The 23,568-nt window shown below is 35.9% G+C and overlaps 1 protein-coding gene across 1 annotated transcript in view; it reads right to left on the bottom strand.

The window, feature by feature from the left end:
• LOC105383687 (diacylglycerol kinase eta) overlaps nt 1–23,568 on the bottom strand; it is a 149,293-nt gene that overhangs the window by 64,169 nt on the left and 61,556 nt on the right. The window contains exon 3 of the mRNA XM_048626022.1: nt 8,567–8,647. Coding sequence (XP_048481979.1) covers nt 8,567–8,647 — 81 coding nt within the window. The remainder of the gene's footprint in view (nt 1–8,566; nt 8,648–23,568) is intronic.

The raw sequence follows: 23,568 nt of genomic DNA, 5'->3' as shown, positions 1-23,568 counted from the left end.
AATTAAGTTGACTACCAGGAGACACCAATCGTTACAGAGTGGTAAACGATGTGACATAGTTGTTATTCTATTAAATATGCGACAGAGTTTTGGAATAAAACAGTTTTATTTAAAAATAATAATTTAGTAACTTACATATAAATCATTATGGTTTCAAGTTAGTCAAAAAAATTACTGGAGATATCTTTATTATTAGTATAACTAATGAAATCACACTTGAGAACCTCTGGAGAGTGAAATATCCGTATTTCAGGAACTTAAAGGACAAATTTGTTCCAACTACATAAAATAATGTTTATCTGCACAATTAATATTTTCGGCAACCTAAAATTTAAGTAACATAATGAAAATTACGTAATTTGTTAAAGTTTTAATCAGCCATATTTCGAAAATACAGCAGTGGCTCTTGGAACTTGAAAAAAATACTCTTTCCTTTTTTAATTACCTTAGAAGCTGGAAGGACTTTAATGTTATCATCAAACATCCGATAAATCATTCTCCACCATATTAAACAGTCTACCACATTCATCGTCTGTTCTTGAGAACAATAGCACGAAATTAGCTTTTTCACTAACGAAACTTTTTATTAATGAAGCGCAAGTGTATTGGACGTTCCTTTCGCTTCGTACTTTAACCAAAACGTGTAGTTTCTCTTCAATTTTTCTTTGATGAATATTCTCAGGTTGGAGTGTTTGGTAAGAATGTGACAGATTTGTCGTGTGACAGAGGGGTAAAATGTGTTGCAAAGTCGATTAGCATTTAAACAGTAACATAAAGTGTAATATTCACATGTTGATTTCAAAGTAATTGTTATTACCAATGAGTAAATAACAAAATAATAATTTCATTGTATTTTATTTTAACAATTACCTACGTGACGAAGCTGTCGCCGAATAAACACACGCACCTCCTGTCACACTTTGCGGGTGGCCGATACGCGGTGTCTGGATCTCAAAGGGGAAATCTTACCAAGGGGAAAAGGAGACCTTAAACTCAGATCGATGGCAATAAGGACGAGTGGCTCAAACAAATATTTTAAATGGCAACCTACGTGACAGAATGTTACTACTAAAACATTAGGTAGTAAGAGACAAATTTTCAACAATTTTTTAAAATATTTTTGAAATCATTTAAAAATATATATTTTGTTTTACTAAATAGGTAATATCTTCTGGAGTTTAAATATTTTTTTATATTTTATGTTGTCATATATATTTTTTGTAACATTATCGAATATGCGCAGGATGAAGTGGCGGGAGACAGCCAAGATTCGTATGAAATACTCCTCTGTCACGCGGATTTACCACTCTGTAACGTAATTTTAAATACAAAAATATAAATTTATATTTTTGTAAACGTGCACAGCCGTTGTGTTTTTAGTACAATGCACGCTGAAATATAAATAAATAAATAAATATTTGTACAACTCATGATTTTCTCTTCACAACTGATGGAGACTAAGTTATGTAGGTTAAAAAGAAGAACTGCCCAAATACTAGCTGTTCCCGCGAGCTTCGCTAGGCCTTAAAAACTTCTCCCGTGAGAATTCCGCGATAAAAAGTAGCATATGTTCTTTCTCAGGGTCTAGACCATCTGTACGCCAAATTTCATTCAAATCCGTTCAGTGGTTTTGGCGTGAAAGAGTAACAGAATGACCGACAGACACAGTTACTTTCGCATTTATAATTAATTAGTTAGTTAGGATTAGGACTAGCTTATAAACGCGTCAACGCTCATACAAGATGAGCGTGTCGCAACACCACGACCATACTCCAATCATCACCTACATTGTATGGTAGAGAATGCTCTTAGCATTAAGTCCACCTCATTGTACATCTACTTTTGTAAATTGTGCAATAAAAGAATAAATAAATAAATAAATAAATATGCGCTTTCAAAAACGAACTTATAAGCGCCGTAAAATACGCTAGTCTGAAACCACTCTAAATGTTGGGCTGCCGTTTTTAAATGCTCGCTCTGGCATGCTCTAGTTTTTTTTTATTTACTTGAAATTAAGGAAATGTTTATTTAGCTAAGTGGTATACTTTTCTTCTTATATAGGTACATGCTTTTAAGGGGGAAAAATTTGTGGCACTCCTTGGAAGAGCCCTATGTCTATGGATGACTGTACTACATTACATATAATATATGACACATGTTTATCGTTAGTGGCGAATTGGCTATGAATATTTTTGTGTAGGTTTCATTATCAAAGTCATCAGCAGTAGAAATATTACATAACTGAAAATGAATCTAAAAATACGCAACGGTAAGTAAAATCGGTGATGAAAAGAAAATTAAACACATCTCTAAGCTTTTCAGAAAATATTTGTGTTACCGAAATTTTATATAATATTCTGAAAGTCCGTATGAAATCAGTAGCGCACGTAACTTCTTACGGCCATATTAGCTTGACACATTTATCGAGGGTCTATATACAGGGTTGAATTTTATTGTTGGACCCATCGTCCCCATCGACTTGTGAAGTAAAAACAATAATTTCTAAAACTACATTTGTTTATTGCGTACGTAAAGTAAGTTAGAACATTTATAACTCAATGGTTTATTTGGGTTCTGAATTTTTGGGTGGCATTTTTAGGGTTCCGTAGCCAAAATGGCAAAAACGGAACCCTTATAGTTTCGTCATGTCCGTCTGTCCGTCTGTCCGTCTGTCACAGCCGATTTACTCGGAAACTATAAGTACTATAGTGATGAAATTTGATGGGAATATGTGTTGTATGAACCGCTACAAAAATATGACACTAAATAGTAAAAAAAAGAATTGGGGGTGGGGCCCCCCATACATGTAACTGAGGGATGAAATTTTTTTTTTCGATGTACATACCCGTGTGGGGTATCAATGGAAAGGTCTTTTAAAATGATATAAAGTTTTCTAAAAAACATTTTTCTTAAAGTGAACGGTTTTTGAGATATCAGCTCTCAAAGTCGTAAAAAGTATGTCCCCCCCCCTCTATTTTTATAACTACGGGGTATAAAATTCTAAAAAAAATAGAGGTGATGCATGCTAATTAACTCTTTCAACGATTTTTGGTTTGATCAAAGTATCTCTTATAGTTTTTGAGATAGGTTGATTTAACTGTAATTTTAAGGCAAAATATCGGGAGAGTTTAGGCTCCATTCACCAGGTGTATAAATTGACATAATAAGTTTATTATATTTGCTGCTACGGAACCCTTTGTGCGCGAGCCCGACTCGCACTTGGCCGGTTTTTTCAGTTTAATTTTAGCAGATTTAGGAGATTTGATTTTAATTTGTTTACAGTTACACTGATAAAATTTCACCCTGTGTATAACACGTGATTGCTTGTCCCCGTTTTTCCCCACGTTCCTTAGCTTTACAAATAAAAATAAAAATAGAAATGATAATAATGATGGCAGATTTTTCAGTCGTTATGTAGAGACCGTTTCACCGAATAATACATCTGTCAAAACCCTTGTTATATTAGAATAAGGGTAGTTTATGTTTGTTTCTGATGTTTTATTTCATAAAACGCTCTCTACTAGTAAGGTAAAAATATATGGCAATGATAAAGCAACGTACTAGGGTCAAAAACTATAAGTAGGATGTAAATGAAATCGTTGCTCTATTTACGAAAACAGTTATTTAAATAAGTAAAATTGAGGTCACATTTTATACCTACAGAGTGCAACTTGAGAAGCAAATAGTAATTGCCAGGCCATTAACAAAAAACGAATGATTATTATACTTTAAATACCGTGCGTTTCAGAATGCAGGTGTTGCAAAATGGCATTGTCACACGTCATCTCGGGAACTGAGTATTATTTATTGTTCTGCGAAAAAAATATTGCTTTCCAATAAAAAGATGGCGATGCCGTTTTCGGAACAACCTGTATATAGGTATAGATGAAATGAAAACGACGGGCAGTCGTCATCTTGGAAATACTATTGTTCTACGACAAAATTATATTTTACCGATAAAAGACTTGTAAAGCCGTTTTTGAAATCCATGTATGCGAAAAAAAATATTGTTTTAATAAAAAGCTTGCAAAGCTGTTTTCGGAACAACCTGTATAAGGGTACCGGGGAAATGAAAGCAACCGCTCTGCCGTGTTCGCGGCGTCTTAAATTATTAATTGCTCCGGCCTAGCGGTGAGATGTTGCCATAATATTCGCTTTTAGTTTCCTTGCGGGAGGCGCAATTTTAGCCACAAGTCTCCACAAGCATAAATATGTTTTACAACCCCATAGAATATGTATAAATAATTTGAATCCTAACTAATATTATAAATGCGAAAGTAACTGTGTCTGTCTGTCTGTCTGTCTGTTACTCTTTCACGCCAAAACTACTGAACGGATTTGAATGAAATTTGGTATAGGTACATACGGTCTAGACCCTGGGAAAGAACATAGGCTACTTTTTATCCCGGAATTCCCACGGGAAAACTTTTTAAGGCGAAGCGAAGCGCGCGGGAACAGCTATATAATATTATAAATGCGAAAGTAACTGTGTCTGTCTGTCTGTCAGTTACTCTTTCACGCCAAAACTATTTAACGGATTTGAATGAAATGACAATGGGCGTTTTGGGACCTATGTCCAATAAAGATGAGACATACATCGTTGGATAGCTCTTTTCAAGTGAGCAAAAAAGTATTATGACGACAAATCCGTATCAGTTGTCCATTTTGAAATATATTCGTCGGAAGGAAGTATTTTTCTATGGCATTACACTCTCTCTCCTGATGACAGTTAGGGTGTAATACACGTAAACACGTATTATTGAAATTGGAGAAATTACTTTCAACTGGTTTTATTTACTGAGATAATAAACAAATATAATATTATATGAAATATGATTATTTTGTTATAAAAATTAAAAATGAATGTGAAAAACTAACAAAAACATTAAAATTACAGAAATAAAATATAAAAACTTTCAAGGTACGATTACTCTAATTGGACAGTAAATCAAGACTAGCGCTTCCGTTATTCATATTCTGCAAAAAAATACCTTTTCAACGACGTATCACTCATTTCTATTGGTGCTGGTCCCAGCTTCCATATATTGGTGCCCATCATCATTTGGAATACATATGGTCTAGACCCTGAGAAAGAACATAGGCTACTTTTTATCCTGGAATTCCCACGGGAAAACTTTTTAAGGCCAAGCAAAGCTCGCGGGAACAGCTAGTAGGTAAATATGTAAGGACACGCAGTGTACCCGATAACAAGGTTTATTGATTAGACATGCATTTATGGAAATAGTCAATATACAAATATACAAAATACTTAACCTCTTGCGGCTTTCTAAGTATGTCACTTTTGCAACGCCTACATACCCTATAATATATTTAAGGTGAAATATTTAAGACATTAGACATTTAGTTAATGCTGTCACTTACTACGTACAATTACTTTAGATTCATATTTTTGAGATTTGTCTCATCTTTTGAGTCGGGAGCATGTACGAGCAAGCTGCACACATATTCACAATGACTAATGTACAGTGCCACAAACTTATCTGTTCCGGTGAGAGCGAACTAAATTGATCCATATCTCATTATTTACTAATGAATTATATATTGATACAGATTAGATGGGTTTATTGAAACCACAAGAGCGAATTACCACTACTGGCAAATTTAAAATCTTATAGAATGAAGAAATATTACACATTTACGTGAGCTGTCACCGGAACAGATAAGTTTGTGGCACTGTAATATTATTAACGTCAGTCCAATAAAGACCATCAACAGGGTAACATCGCCTTTACATTACAACAACCAGTTCCTACACCACAAATAATACTTGTACCGGCAACAGCCCGCCCGTACACCCTGTATAAAGATAATATATATAATAATAAAAATCTTTATTGCGCAAAAGAAATGTTACATATTTACTATATATTAAACAAGGTATTATACTTAAACTATATCTATGCACACGTCTGAATTGGACATTAATCACAAGGAGCAGGGGTCCCCAAGGCTCAGCCCGTATCTTGGGGTACCAAAAATGACTTGACTAAATCAAAAAATCAAAAAGATCAATTCACACTTCGTCACAATCAACGGCTGCAATGAAATAAAGTAGACAGCGTTGACCAAACACTCCTTAGCCCGAAACAGAGTTTTTCTCATTTCCAAAAGAAGTTTTCCAAACAGGAAAATTACTTAAATACCTGTCGAAGTGACGAGCATGATTTGAGGATCAATACGTGACATTTCACAGTATTTCAGGATCGCCGGATCATCCCCTGCTGGCTTTCATTAATTGAATGGTGACCACTTCGATCGAATTCTAAGAATGTTGTTAAGAGGATCGGGGGAGAGGTTATTGAGAAATACCGAAATATCAAAAGCTTGCAGCTTAGATTAATAATATAGGAACAAGATGGAGTGTTGTATATTTGTCATTGGTTGGTAGAGTCAGACAAAGCTAACTTTGCAACACCTATCCCGTCTTTTCTTCAAATCTCATATCCACTCGTCTGTGGCGGCCTTAGGGGTGCTTTGTCGAAATACAGTCGTCTGCGTATATTGCCCTAGATTAATAACTAAAAAAAAAATATTCTCAAAATCGGTCCATAAATGGCGGAGTAATCGGTGAACACACATTTAAACAACATACCTACAGATGAATTGAGAACCTCCTCCTTTTTTCGAAGTCGGTTAAAAAAATATTCATGTACTTATACATAATATAAGTAGATATCGACATTTAAAGTAAGCAGAACCTACCCATTTCTTGGTACAGAAATGGATTCTTGAACGCCAAAGCATATCTTGTAACATCAAATACGATCATTAAAAACGACGGAAGACGACTCGTATACTTTGTGAAACTTTTAAAGTACAAGTACAGTACGACACCTCTAAGAATAGGATTCGGCATCAAGGTAAATCTTCTACATTGATCTGATACTATGCACACATATTTACATTGACACAGGCACGTTATTATCAGTTACAAGAGAGTATCAACCCCTGAATAATAGTAAGTAACACTAAATGTCTATTAAGTATACTGATTGCTACCGCTGGCGTAAATTATTAAAAATCCCATATATAAATACATAGAACCCAGTAGGACGTTGCAACGAAATATCCATCTTACATTTTTTGTTATAACAAAAATATACCAGCCGTTCGAATCACATTCTATGTTCTTACGAACTGTAGCACGCTTCTTAGCTAAATGGAATCTCTTTTAGCTGGTGCTGAGCGGGTCTGATTTATTTTCTGCCGGACTTCCTCCGCGTCTCGTCTCGAGGCGGCTCACAGAGAAACAAGTTTAACCATCGACAAAAAATAAGGTATTTAAGTTTATGCGTTAGCCTTTAAAATAGTTAATCCTAAACTTCTTTAAAGGATGTTGCAAAATTTGATTCAGTGGATCATTAGCAACTTTTGTTCTACGTCTGGAAATTGGTGATAAAAATAAACTCCCCATAGTTTCCATTCCATAACAAGCTTCCAAGAAGCAAACATCACAAAAATATGTGTAAGTTTATAAAGGGATAAAGTATATGAGGTGCACCAAGGGAAGTATTAAAATTAATAATTTATACTTACAAGAAAATCCACTGGCTCGTGTAAATCAGGCTTAAAGCTAAGCTGCGCGGCGGCCTCTCGTGATTATAGATTCTGGGCGCGCCACCAAAGTAATTATCTACACTTAGCTAGTCTTGTTAAGTTGGCAGAAGCCTTGCGGGACCTTGCTAAATAATCGACGATGCTACTACAGAAAATGTAATTCTACATACGCAGTATTTTTTATGATAATGTATAGTGCATCTTGGACCGCATTTCAACAGCAATCCAACTGCAAATGACAGTTCAGGTGCAGTTCAAATGCAGTTGACACGATTGCAATAGAACTGCAAAACAAACGAAGTCCGATTGCAGTTCAATTGCCGATTGGTTTGCAGTCTAGGCTACTTCATACGCAACTATATTTAAAAAAAAATAGTTACCCCAGCGTATAAAAGGACAAAACCTTCATTGTATTATCTCTTTCTGTTGGTTCACTATTTACGGAACACCCTGTATTTCATTATAAATTATATCTTCAGCGCGTTTTAAATCTCGCAGAAAGTACAAATGCGGAACTGAATACATCACAAACATTGACAGGATGAAAACTTTTCGCCAACTGTCGTATTCTGCAGGTGGGTATACTACATCCTACCTTTATTTATGACACGTCAGTATTAAGGCCAAGGCAAGGCGAGCAAAGAGTAGGCCAAATGAAATGGCCCCATTAATTATACTGGCAAATTGAAACCATTTATCAAAGACTATCTGTATCAAAAACTGCTGCAGACATTTTCAGTAGATTGCTTAGATTTATTCCAATCATTTCTGCTTGAGACTGGAAAAATAGTGTTATTATTTATTTCTGTAGATGGCTCCGTAAAGTTCCAATCCGGATGGATCAATTATCATGCTGTTTTTAACGAGATGACTGGAATGAACCAAGTGTCTATGATCACTTGATGTCTCTGATGAATACATTATTTAAATAAATAATTATAAGTAAATAATTATGGTGACACTGGGGTGAGTTCATGGCGACACTAACCTGGAAGCTGTGGTTGGCGTGGCTGCTGCTGCACTCGGCGAAGGCGGCGTCCTCTAGCTCGCACTCATCCCACAGCTGGCTCTGCAACAACACACCACCGCCATTAGTCCAAATAGATCTAAATATACATAATATATTATAAAGTAAAAATCTTTTAAATATATAAAAGGAGAAACTGACTGAGGCCCGGGTCTCCTATTTACTCCGTAGGTCGCGTCAAGTGTCACCGCCGTAGGCCGCGTCAAAATACTCACTACGTCTACGCGCCAACGTCGGCGTGTGAGGGAGACCGCATCAGTACATTTCTATAGTGAGCATCGTGACGCGGCCTACGGCGTGACGCTGGACGCGACACACGGCGTAAGGGTGCTTTTCCACCAGAGATGTGCTATGTTACGATGCTATGGATGCGTTTGATATCCACCAATCATATTAATTGGTGCACATAGCTTAGCACTGGTGGAAACGGATTCAACTAAGATATGTTTTTTGTATGGAATGATGCGTGCTATGGATGTGTGCTATGGATGCGTGCTATGGATATGTGCTATGGACCATCGCGAGTGGTGTAGCTATGTATGTGCAGAGCAGACCTACAGTATGCCCGCGTTTTTCACTGAAAGTAGACATGCCATCGTGGAAGCAAAAAGCTCGAGATGCGCATCTTTCTCGCACAGCTACTTTGCGGCGGCGCATCTTCGTAGCGCATCTTCCTCGCACAGCTACCTAGCGTAGTATTGGTGGAAACGGTCACATATTTTCGTAGCGTAGATATCTCATCTTCGCAGCATAGCTGCATAGCACATCTCTGGTGGAAAAGCACCCTTAATAGGAGACCAAGGCCTGACTGACATATCAACGCACAGCCTAAACGGCTAAACGTAGGCACTTGAAATTTGGAAGCTTAGGCACAGAGTTGCACTAAGAAATGAATTCCGGAAATTCCTACGGGATTAGCGGGAAAATCCTTTTTTTGTGCGATATATTCGTTCGAACAAAGCCGTGTAGCGGGTAACCCGTATCCCTGACGAGAGAAAAAGTAGGTAGGTAAAGCCAATTAAAAATATCACTCAACAACGATAGATGTAGAGTTATAAATAAGTAAGTTTTTTTGCAGTAATACGAATTTTTCCAGCTTTACCTATACGGAACTGGAAAATTTCACCATTTTACCAACCTATATCGCTCTGGCCCATGTTTTTACTCACAACATATTCCATCGCCCATCGCTGCGGGCTGATAACATTCTAAATTGCCTGTGAAATGAAATAAAGCGAGGGACGGACATGACGAGTATAATATAAACGAAAACGTAATTGGTTTTGTTAATTTTATTTTTTTAATCAGGATAGGTACGTATATTAATTTTGGGCATCCATCAGACGATTTTATAATAAAGTATCGGTCATTACATAGGGTGTTTTTAACATTCATTGTAACAACATTGTTTTGCTAGTGTGATGTTTTGGGAATATCATGATTTACTAATATCATAATTTGCGAATATCATGTTTTGATAATGTGATATTTTGCGAATAATTTTAATATAAACGTTAACGTTGAAACTACTATAAATTTTATAATAAAAAACTATCTAAACCGGAAAAACCTTAAATCTTAAAAAAATCATATTCACCAGACATACCTGTACATACAACGGCAACGGTACAACTATGCATGCGAGTAAAATGAATATAACATTTAATTGCAGGGTCTTTCCCTTTTCATTTTATTACAAAACCTCGGCGTGGAATAACCCGCTTTTATGAGTTTTTATGACATACTTTCTCTTTATATTCAGTCGCGCTCGCCGCGGAGGGGCCATTCCGCTAACTGAATAAAAACTGTTACATAGACTCGCAGTTTTACCATGTGTGTGTCATCCGCTTTCATGTCACGTTTTCATTTTGGACATATTTTTATATGTTTGTTTAGCTCCTATTTGCGACTCGCAACAGTCGTGACCTATCACGTGAGTTTAAGTACAACAAAAATCGGGTGGCCTGTGATTTACCTCTGACTTACGGGACTACATTCGTGAGCATAGTGAATTTCTACTAAATATCTGATTGTCAACTTACATAAAATGTCATACTAACAATACGCTATCTATTTCAACTTTCTAAATCGGTGCAAATTTTCTACGACCGTGCCGTGCCTATATATGTACGTACGTACGTACCTACTTTACAAATAGGTAGCGAATTTGTTTCATGAAATTGAAACATGACATAGGGGCAGAATGAGGTCAACCTCAATCAGCCGAGTTTTGATGACAAGCCGCCGACCAATCAGGATAATCTACCCGTCGCTCACGTCCCAGTGTGTAGGTGTACAACTTTACGCAATGTAGTAGAAATGCCCTACTACGACATAATACTTTAACCCCCAAATTCATAGACCGTATTTTAAGTTTATAAGACGTTTACAAATGGCGTTCAACACACGAGTTTCGACTCTTTGTGTCAGTCAGATAGTTGAAACTCGTATATCACAAAGCTCTATGAATTTATAGTTTTCTTGTGAACGAAATAAAGTTTGCTTAGAGATTGCTCAACAGACAGATGGACAACAAAGTGATCCGCCGCCGATTGATCCGTGATTAAAATACGCCCCAGTGCTGCGATCACAGGATTCGATACTATTTTTGAATCTACAAATACCTATATGGAAAAACAAATGTCACTTTTGGAACTGACAAATTTAATTTGCCTTACACTTTTGACAGTGATAGTTGACGATAATGTTCTTTTTCTATATGTTTGTGTAGATTCGAAAATAGTATCGAATCCTGTGATCATGCTTCTCTACATCTTCGTAGTGTATGCACTCAGTACTATATTTCAGTCGCAGAATGACTGTCACTTTGTCACTACACTCTCCGTCAATGTATTGCCATCCTGCGAGGAAATACATAATATTTTACTTTACGTCATTTTCATGCGTCATGATGACACTCATGACTCATGGTAAAGTATTTTAACCCACGACAGAAATAGAGTGGTGTTATAAGTTTAACGTATCTCTGTGTATGTGTGTATCTGTCTGCAGTAGCGTAGCTCCCAAACGGCAGAACCGTTTTTTCTTAGGTCATGTAACCGCAAGTTTTAAGCCATATTTTACCAAAATCGGCTTAGCCGTTCAAAACTTATGCTACTTTTAGTGTTGAATGTCGGTGGTTTTTAACATTGGTTAGGTTATCGGAAATCCAATACAAATACTCATAGTAACGGCACCGCACCGCGAAACTGAAGATTTTGGGTCAATTTCAACTCCGCACAAGCTTCGCAAAAGTGTGACATTGATTTAGGTTACATTTTCGTGACGCATCGGTCGGAACGGACAGTTTATAAACAGGACGCGTCGTTTTTGTTAAAAACAATATACTACACGGTGTTAGTTAAAGAATGGATCTCACGGAAAGGGTGACTCAGGGGCTATTTATTTATTTACTAGCTGGTCCCGCAAGCTTTGCTTCGCCTTAAAAAGTTTTCCCGTGAGAACTCCGCAATAAAAAGCAGCCTATATGTTAACCCAGGGTGTCAGCTAACTCCATACCAAATTTTGTTAAAATCGGTTTAGCGATTTTTACGTGAAAAAGTAACAAACATTCACACATACATATACTCACAAACTTTTGCATTTGCAATATTAGTAGGAAGTAGAATTATTTTTGAGCTTTAATAATAATAATAATAAATTTCTTTATTAGATTCAATAAAAGTACAAGTTAGTAAAACTAAGATCCCTAGCTCCCCCACTAGGATACCCTGTGTTGGGGGCGCCAGTGTGTTTCGTTCTTAATACATTGTAACAGTTAATAATCATAATAATCATAATCATAATCATTTATTCATTGCAACTATGTTGGTGTTACACTGTTCTTAAATCTATGTACATATAAGTATCCTTAACATAGCTCCCTGCAGGGCATAGCAACATTTTCTTAAAACTAAACAAGTAGGTAGGTACTTAAAAATATAAAACATAACATATAACTTTATAATATACCTATTTTATACATTTAACCATTTTAAAATATGTATTTAAAAACTATCTAATAAATATTCATTTACTGAATAATAACATCTTTCTATTAGAAATGTTTTTAGACTACTGAAAAATATGTTATAATTTTTCTCACATTTAATAGTGGTAGGTAGTTTATTATAAATTTTGATACATTTAAAATATGGGCTATTGTTGAAGATCTGCATATTTGACTGTGGTACTGCTAATTTGTTCTTATTTCTTGTATTTATTTGATGTATTTCGTTAACTTAATAGTAAGGTATAAGTGAAACTTACCAAAGAAATAAATAAGCAATAATAATGTAGGTAACCCAACTTAGCTTTAGTTGTACGACTTTGAAAAATAGACGAATTTTATTTATCTTCTAAAGAAACTTTTTATACGAAAAGCAAGAAATTTTAAAGATAAAATACTCTTTATTGCACACAATAGGATGTTCAGAACTAAAAATAATATTTTACTATAGGGAGTAAATATTTATGGAAATGTTTAAAAGTCATTGTTCCAGACTGGATCACGGATTCCATTTCACCCTGTATCTGTGAAGTTAATTTTCAGTGAAGGCTGTCCAACACAACCATCTACTAAGTAAAGGCGCGCCCAACCAAGGAAAGCTTTCTTTTAAAATATTAAAGGCCAACCCAACCCTTAATAAATTAAACAACTTACTAAACTATGTCAACAAAAATGGACGTTCGCTGATACAGTTTTAAAAATAAATTTTAAAAACTTTGTTCTTCAAAAACTGCGTAAAGGGAGTTGCATAATACTAATTATCCTAACCTAATATCCTAATCCTAACTTATCCTAACTTCCTAACTTATCCTTACTTCCTTACTAATATTATAAATGTGAAAGTAACTGTGTCTGTCTGTCTGTCTGTCTGTCTGTCTGTCTGTTACTCTTTCAAAACTACTGAACGGATTTGAATGAAATGATGATGGGCACCAATATATGGAAGCTGGGACCAGCACCAATAGAAATGAGTGATACGTCGTTGAAAAGGAATTTTTTTGCAGAATATGAATAACTGAAGCGCTAGTCCAGATTTACTGTCCAATTAGAATAATCTTACCTTGAAAGTTTTTATATTTTATTTCTGTAATTTTAATGTTTTTGTTATTTTTTCACATTCATTTTTATTTTTTATAACAAAATGATCATCTTTCATTATAATATTATATTTGTTTATTATCTCAGTAAGTAAAACCAGTTGAAAGTAATTTCTTCCATTTTCATAATACGTGTTTACGTGTATTACGCCCTAACTGTCATCAGGCGAGAGAGTGCAATTCCATAGAAAAAAACTTCCTTCCGACGAATATATTTCAAAATGGACAACTTATACGCATTTGTCGTCATAACATTTTTTTTCTCACTTGAAAAGAGCTATCCAACGATGTATGACTCAACTTTATTGGACATAGGTCCCAAAACGCCCATTGTCATATGGTATACATATGGTCTAGACCCCGGGAAAGAACATAGGCTACTTTTTATCCCGGAATTTCCACGGGAAAACTTTTTAAGGCGAAGCGAAGCTCGCGGGAACAGCTAGTATCCTAACTAATATTATAAATGCGAAAGTAACTGTGTCTGTCTGTCTGTCTGTTACTCTTTCACGCCAAAACTACGGAACGGATTTGAATGAAATTTGGTATACATATAGTCTAGACCCTGAAAAAGAACATAGGCTACTTTTTATCCCGGAATTCCCACGGGAAAACTCTTTAAGGCGAAGCGAATCTCACGGGAACACCTAGTGGTGTTATAAATTTACATAAGTTTCTGTTAATAAATAAAATAAAATAAAATAAAAAAATAAGTACTCGTACCGACCAACATGTTATGGCGGGAGGACGAGTGGCTCGATTGCGAGTCACCTATGCCTCCTACCAGGATTATGCGAATGCGTGTAATTTTTCCAGATACCGTGTATTTACTTTGCGACCTTTTTATTTATATTTATTCCATAGTTACGTACGATGCATACAAATACCATTACATACAATTTTACTAATTTTAGCAACATAAAAACCTACAGCCTGTATAACTTAACCCGCATTAAATTAAATACACATTTGTGCGAGTTATCGATAATAACAAATTCACCTACAGTCCAATGAACTAGAATTATCGCAACACTGACAACAAGCACAAACAACATTATTTAAATCATGTTCATATAATTTTTCATTAAAATGCACATTTTTTTATCAAAAGTTTAAACGAAGAAGTTTTTAGTAATGAGTACCTAGCCATAGAAAAGCTATTCAAGCTGTTTTCACTTGAAAATGGATTTAGTATGTTGTTCTCGTTGAAACATTTGTTTGACTACCTATACAACGAGTGTAAGGTGTTACTAGGATTGCAGATGTTTGCGGAGTTCAAGATCCGTCCGACCGTATTTACGTAGAGGCAATAAAGTCCCTCACAACCTCCGTATTTTAGCTGTTTCGGGCGAGAGTGATCAAATATGTATACGTACATCGTACAGTCGTAGGACGGTGCCACGTTTCATACCTTTCGTATTTCTGATTGCCTGGTACACGTTTTCATAATTTACATAATGTTTTAGATATTTTTTTGGCAAGGCTAGTCTACATCTTTAGTACAGAATTTGAAATTAACTCAAATAATCACGGTTAGAAGTCCTTGATTGACAATGACCAAAATGATTGTGGTTATGTTTCTATTGATCTGCATCTACATTACAAATTACCAAACAACATTTTAAAATATTGCCTCATTTGGAGTATAAAAACATCTACTAAAAGCTCAAAGCCTGAAGATTTACCTGACAATATAACAATATCTACATAAATACAACACCAACATGAATTTCGTAGTTTCCAAGTCGAATCCTTAGTATCTATATGCTACATTTATTATTAAAACACACAACATAATACTCGTACCTCCACCAGCCACGAACAGAACAAGCCTGCCCTCCGGCCAGATATGTTTAACTCCTTCGCTTAATGAGCTCCTAGTACTCTTGAAATATTATGAAAATATTTTACACACAAACATTGTACAAAAAGAAAAAAAAACGTTCAAAAACATGGTGGTTGGCGGGCGCTGAATAAGAACGTTGTTATAAAATAATAATGGAAGTTTTAAAAGTAATCTCGGATGGCCTTAAAAAAGGGTAAAAAATATTTATATTAATGAATACTTAAGCTTTTATGGGCGGGCCATTTTTGCAGTTTTATTTTTCACAAAGTGCATTGGAAATCGTTATTATGTTAGTCAATGAGATTCTTTCGCTTTTTGCGCTTTTAGCGAGTCATTGATATCGATTCTGAAGGCGGAAATTTTAAATTTAGAGACGTCAAAACCTTAATTTCTTTGTTTAAAATTCGACTCTATGATTGTTTCCGTAAATGTCATTTTATGCTAGCAATTTTTTTAGTTTGACAGCGTTAAAATTAGAATTTCTGCCTTCAGAATCAACATCATTGTGTATATTAAGTTAGTTAAATGAATCTATGTTCATGTTATATTAAGGCTGTTGCACAAACACAAAACTTGCTGTTGCTTGTATTGTAGGTTATTTTGAAATTAACAATCTTTTACACTAAATTACTCTTTTTTGTATATTTATGCAAGTGTTACATAATGTACCTACTTATGTACAGTTATTTGTTGTCCCGGAAATTAAAATAAAATCTAAACACACATCAGATCTGGCACATCATATCATGATGTAACTGGAGTGCCGCAGATCTTATATAAATATGTAGGTATTATGTGCAGCTGCAATCGTCCGGTCAGTAGGGTCGTCTCCGCCACAACAAACCCCCCGTACGATCGTCTGTATTATTGCAATTTGTCTTACTTAAAATAACTCATTTTTAACGTTTTCTTTGAAACATAGAGAAAAATAATATGTAGTAATCAAAATGATACCCTGCAAAAGGTAAGAAAGTCGTGTAGAAACGAGAAAACATGTAGGTACACGAAATGTCTCATACGTAGTACGAATCGCAATTACATAGTTCCAAAATGGAACGGGCGGATTTTTGTGGCAGGAAAAGCCTCCAGCCGAGACAGCCCTACCTTTCCCGGTAACGCGATTGGAGGGTTACTCTATAATGACTAAAAACGATCGAACAAGAGCTGTCCTGGAATTGGCAAGTTTAATGCAACGAGAAAGAGTCGTGGCTCTAGTAGTATTAGTTTTTCGTAATGTAGAGTGAACCCACTGTTATTCTTTGACGTTGGCGATTTTCGTTTAAAATTCAAAACTACCGTCATTTTTAGCCGCCGCCGCGGCGCCACCTGGCTGCTTGACCTGGATCTCTCGATCAATACCTAGATTTTAGCTATGTCCTAGACTAACCCTTCTTTTTATATGGTTTTTGTCTATTACGGTTAGCTAGCTCGTTTTGCAGCTAAGTACGAACATTATTAAGCAGATACTCTGCAAGTTTCTGAATGAGTATGTTGCAGTCAAATTTTATCCCAGAGCCTTTGACTTTGACAACTAACTGCCAGTTTCTATAACTCTATCTACCGATGACTGGTAGTTACTTTCATTCGATTTTGATAGGTTGTAACTTTAATATATCAAAACAGTATGAAAGTAACTACCAGTCATCAGTAGATAGAGTTATTGAAACTCGCAGTTAAAGATACAACAATAGACAATTTATGTACAACATAATGAAGAATCGATTTGTAGAAATAATATTACGAAATGTAACGGTAATAAACCTATATATTTTGTAATTAATAATAATTATGATGAGTGAGATGAGATTTGTGACCTAAATTCGTGGTATGCAAGTACGAACAAAGTTGCAATCTATTCCGGTGGTACCCTTTCCACCACCGCAAATGTCAGGCTGCATAATCTACCTGCACCCCGATCCGGAAAAACAGAGCTAACGTATAAAAACCGACTTCAAAAAACAACTAAAATGTAAGAAATAATTTAAGGTTTACACCAATTCTATGTGACAGTACAAATATACCTAAGTATGAACTGTTCTTCCTTCCTTCCTTGCCTTCCGTTTCCATCATCAGATCAGCTCAAGGTCACTATCATATTTTTTAGTTGTAAGAACTATATTAACGTTCTAAATTTCATTAGAATCGGTTAATAGGTGCCCAAAAAAGAAATTCATACCCTGTTTTTACCCCTTTACCCACCCTGGGGGTGAGATAAAATTCTGAAAAAAATGGGACCACCTGGAAGCTCAACCCAATACAACAAAAAAAGAATTTTCAAAATCGATCCATAAACGGCGGAGTAATCGGTGAACATACATAAAAAATATATATAAAAAAATATATATCCCGACGAATTGAGAACCTCCTCCTTTTTTTGAAGTCGGTAAAAATCGAGTGCGAGTGCGACTATATATATTTATATTCGCAAATCTATTCACCGCCATTTTGTTGTAGACAGGTTGACAGCACTTTCGAATAGAACACTCGCACTCGATTCTATACGTTAGCCCTGTTTTTTCCGGATCGGGCTACTGTTCCCGCGGTGGTTGAAATGAGAAATATGAATACTTAGTTACAGACTAGTTATTCACATTCTGAGTTTCCAGCTTACGCAATAAGCTGCACTGGGACCTATAGGGGATATTCTGGAAGTTTTAAATTAAAATAGTATTCAGTGTGCCAGTTATAAAATATTCTATAATTTTATTAAATATTCGGTATTCTTACTGGCTTATCATTTCACCACGGTGACAATATACAAATCAGTGATATATACAAATCCTAGATGTATTATGTCGTGTTTGTCATCGACGCGCTAAGAAGATGAAGACATAACAATAAAATGTATAACAGTTGTTCTTCATTTTCCATTAAAGTAGCATCCGCTTTAGACGGTTTCAAAAACAGGCGTCCAACAGAACTTTATTTAAATTGTAAAAACAACCAGGAAATGTACTCTAACTTTCATAAAGGCCAGAAAACTTTGTTTCAGTTCAAATGTAAGCAAATTGTTTTGAAAATAAAAATGAAAACTCATTCTCCATCATCCAGATTTAAATATTAACTTATTTGAGTATTAACTGGTTGAAACTTTTAGGGCCACTTGCAGAAACATTAATATTTTACAGAAACATTGTATGATTTAATAATCTAGATTTAGTGTCCAATCTCGATTTAAGAAACGCCAGTCCATATAAAATTTGACACTAAATCGAGATTCAACACTAAATCTAGATTTAAAATGTTGGTGCAAGTGGCCCTTAGTGGGGTTCGGTTTTAGTGAATTACTAGATAATTTATTGAACTATACTACCATAAATATGCCACCTGCCCATCACCAGCTTAATATACGTATCTCAATAGTACTAAAAGTTTTGTACAAAACTTAAAAAAAAACACAAATAACGATAATAATGAGTGTTATTTGGCTTCAATATACAAACAGAAATACAGTGCAACAAAAAGTTTTTTATTAACCGCGAAGGCTACGCATGTAACAGCTTGCAAATGGCGTTAGAACTGAATTGATGTAGAATAAACGAGCTTATAATAGAGCTTGAGGCGCGACCGGAAATAGCTGTCTCATGTGCCAGCACCGGAAGTGGGGGTGGCGGTGGATACCTACACTATTCTAGTAAATAGCACAGGATATTTATACAAAAATGTAGGTAAGTGGGGCTTTAACTTAAACACTCGCGGGCAATGAAAAAGTTATAATGAGAGAAAATTAAAATTACTTACACCTAAACGGAAAATGCTACTTTAAACACTACTTACATCTTCAATATTGAAGTACATTTAACAGCGCATCACAATATTAAATTGACAACCAAACACGTATTTCATTTCACAATGACATATATTCTAAAAAAAAAGGAAAAAATTTAATAAGTAGACTTTTTCATTGCTTGTGAGTACTGTACTATTGTGGAAATTTAATAACAATAACAATAACAATTCAGCGGCGCAATATGACTTTACAAACATGCGTAGTAACTTAAGTGCTTTTTTGTTATTAAAAAAGTTATGTAAGTCCTCGAAGGTGAATAAAAGTCCCACAACACACGAGTGTATGAGGCCCTTATGAACAAAGTTGGCGGGAAAAACTTGCCCTGTACGCTACCTTTGTCTTGAGATTACCTTGCTGTGAGGAAGAAACGTGAGAAAGAGTTCCTAGATAACATGAAGAGTTGCTAGCCTAGCACGGTGCGCAAAAAGCAAATAGTAAAGATATAAAAAAGTTTAAGGTTCATTTCATGTGGTTTCTACCTTTTTTGGCCTAATATTTGTTTGCCTAATCTCGTATTGCATAGTAACTTTTGGTCAAAGTCTCGTTTCGCCGAAAATGGTATGGCATAAACCTCGTTTAGTAAAAAACTATTTCGCATAATCTTGTTTAGCCTAATAATCGTATGGCCAAATCTTGAATAGCCTAATGATGCTATTGCATGGGTTATATTGTGTGGTGCCTTGTATTTTTTCTGCTATATGGGAAACGCTCCGCTTTGCCTTTTACGATCATGTGCACCTAACACGCTCCTCCTCGCTTTGCTCGTCGTCGCACCTATCTTTAGGTTTCGATCCCATGGGGTTTAATAGCGTTTGTAATAATTATAATGGTCATTAACTTTCGATATTTTGATCATTCAATATCGTCATTTTTGGCATGTAAGTAGAAATTTTTACATTGACTACATATTTAATATATTATTTTTATTTATTAAGATTATATTAGAAGAAACAAGGTTGTACCTATACAAACATAAATTTCAGCAAAGGAGACTTAGGTGTTTTAAGACGATGCCAAAAGAGTTTTAGGCGAAACGGGCCTTATGCCAAATAAGTCTTGGCGACGTGATGATTCGACCAAAAAAGTTTAGACCATACGAGTTATGCGAAACGAGTTTTGGGCAATAAAGATTAGGCTAGATGAGGGGAACCCTTTCATGTGACTATGACTTCTTATCCAATAATTAATAACAAATTTTGTGCCAGCAGTTGCGGTTATACAAAAAATAAAATATTTTTTATTAATTATAAATAAATTAGGTAATATTATTTTTTTTATATGCATGTCATTAGCTGTAATGATCATTACCCATTCGTCTGATCGATAAATACTAAATAGACCTTTATTATGCTAATTAATTACCGATGAAACACACGTCACACGTAAATGTCTCTAGTAAGTAGTTATTCATTTTGAATCGTGGATTCAAAAATGTTTTGGATGGACCATAAGTCAACCTCCTAGAATGTGTCTATTTCTTTTGGTTATTATTAATCTTATCACTACTATGACAACAAACGGAAAGTAAAAAAAATACCCGAAAATATATTTCAGCCTACATTAAACATTGGCTTGGGCTGTTATCATTTTGTCAGGAGTCAAATTAATGGTGGGGGTATTCATCTCTGCCTCCCTTTGAGTCTTCCGAGATTGGTCATTGTCGGCCTACTTCCCCGGCCCTCCCCTTTGTCCGATGTTCACTCCATTAATCAAATCCGAATCTAAAAGGGGAGATGCATAAATTCGTTGAAAACCATGTCGAGTTGTATTTAAATGAAGACAAAAGAGTTGTTATGTGTTTGGTGCAGGTTTTTTGTGTTGCAGATGACTTGTCACAGAGGGAAGCTGAAGGGCTAGTACGGGGCGCGTATAAGACGTGACAAGAGTTTTGCATCGCGGTCACTCACATTGCGCAGCCTCAAGAGCGAGCGCGACGGAGAACTCTTGTCACGTCTTAATAGCGCCCTGTGCTACAGGGCCTGATTGATACTTAATTTTTGCTTAGGCTCTCTATCATCGTGTTAATGTTTAAATTATATAATTGAATTTGTATATTACGTAATTATTTATAAATTTGATTTCATATTTCTGTGTTAAGTATGTCACCGACATAATTCTTTTTGCTATAAATGTTGCCCTCTTCGGTTATGGAAAAGAATTGTTATAAAAAAGATAAACTGAACCAACAGAATGTTACATAGGATACCAATAAAACAAAAACATCAAAAAACAAAACAAACAAAACTTATGCCTTCTATCTGAACAGGAAAGTCATGGAGCCGCAAAAACAAAAGTTCTAGTATCTAGGCATCACAGACAAAGTTACAGAGATGAACAATACGTTGGCTTACAGCCAAGGTCCTGGAGGGTTACTCTATACTGACGAAAAACGAACGAACGAGAGCTGTCGTACAATCAGAATGAGAGGTAGAGTCGTCGCTTCGAAAATTAGTTTTTCGCCATAGAGTGACCCCCTTGCGGTCGGCCTACAGTTCGCTCACCTAGAGGTCGACAAACCCGACCATTGTAGTGCTAAACTTCACTCCAAGCGAACAACAAACCACCCACAAGTCCCGCAACTGAGGGCTGGCTACTATTCCCTGACGATGTACGAAATTTCGGAGCTGTCGTCCAATCGGTACGTTAATGCAACGAGATAGAGTCGCGGTTACCGCGGCAGGGCTCCGAAACTTTCGTAAAGCTAGTGTTCCTGACTTGTGTTCCGTGGGAAACTTTCATTTGTTATACACCAACAATGAGATATCAATGAGTTGGTCTTCGATAGTCATAGTTTGTAAGTCCCTACGGAACCAGGGTGATTTATTTGTAAGTTTTATACCAACAATGAGTTGTTCTTGGCTAGTCATTAAGTTTATAAGCCACTACGGAGCCAGGCGTGTTATATACGTTTTATTTGTTTATATACGCGGTCCAAGTTCGGTGGGTTAAAAAAACTGTTGCCTGAGATGACATGTGTGTGAAAGAACTCAATCACTGTGTGGTTGTTTACTCGACCTACTTTTTTGTGAGCTGTCTGCCCCAAGAGTGAGCAATGGGCACGATTCACATCTCAAGAATCATTATAGTACACTACTAGTAACCACATCTAGAAGAAAATGTTGAATTTTTGAACGAATGAGTGAAGAGGATTCGGTGCAGTCCTTGCCGCAATAGACGAATAGCAAAGGAACTGTTTAGCGCGCACCAATGGCGTTGAGTGGTTTCACATACCACGCTCGCCTCCCCTGCACCAACTAGGGGACCTTAATGAATACATAGGTAATCTCAATTTAAAATATGACTAACAGTTCTAAATGAACTAGAAAGTATCTGCTGCACATTGGCACAGAATAAGAAATAACTTGATCAAGGTACGTGGTTCTTAGTGTACCCAGTGCATCTGTATGCATCTGTCCTATGGGAAGAAGATTCACTACCCAGTGCATCGGTCCTATGGGAATAGATTCACTTCAACTGAAGGTCCCAGAACGAAAGGCTGTCTAGCACTTAAGTATCTCTCACCAGCTGCACGTTACCGTAGGGATATGGAAGTGAGAATAAAGTCTGTTATATTAAACCATTTTAACAGTAAATTATGCTTGCTGCCACAAATTCACTTAAAAATATAAATTATTTATCTACCGCAAGCTAAGGGAAGTTTCCTTCATTAAAACTAAATTCAATTAAAAAACGGTAATAAAAACAAACGAATAACACAACAAAATTTTCGCAGCATACAATTGTATATACAGGATATACAAAACTTTCCCTTTTTTCTCGTTCCCAGCGTGTGTAGCGTTAATTGCCATTGCTCCTTCCCCCTCCGCGCACAGGTACCCCTCGCCCCACCCCGCACTCGCCCGCATACCATTATTAGGGACGTATTACACTGGTTAACCGCGGCCGTGCAACCACTTACTTACATACCTATTTAGACCCTACTAAGTACTTAGATAGATATGACAAGTTACTGTCGCACTCAGAGACATTCAACTAACTTAACCACAAAAAATATCATACTATGGCCCTGTTTCACAATGTCTGGATAATGGCTACCTGTGGGATAAAAGACATGCCACCCTCTGCAATTATGTAATAGACTGTTATAGAATGTTATATCCAGACATTGTGAAACAGGCTACAATACAGGCTATAACCTAAGACGCTTTCAACCTGCCCTAATCTTGTTTCTGTAAAACTACTCGTATCATACTATATTTT

This window comes from Plutella xylostella, chromosome 15, assembly GCF_932276165.1.
Source record: "Plutella xylostella chromosome 15, ilPluXylo3.1, whole genome shotgun sequence".
NCBI lineage: Eukaryota > Metazoa > Arthropoda > Insecta > Lepidoptera > Plutellidae > Plutella > Plutella xylostella.
The sequence above is the reverse complement of the archived record's forward strand: the minus strand, read 5'-3'. Positions and strand labels throughout refer to the sequence as shown.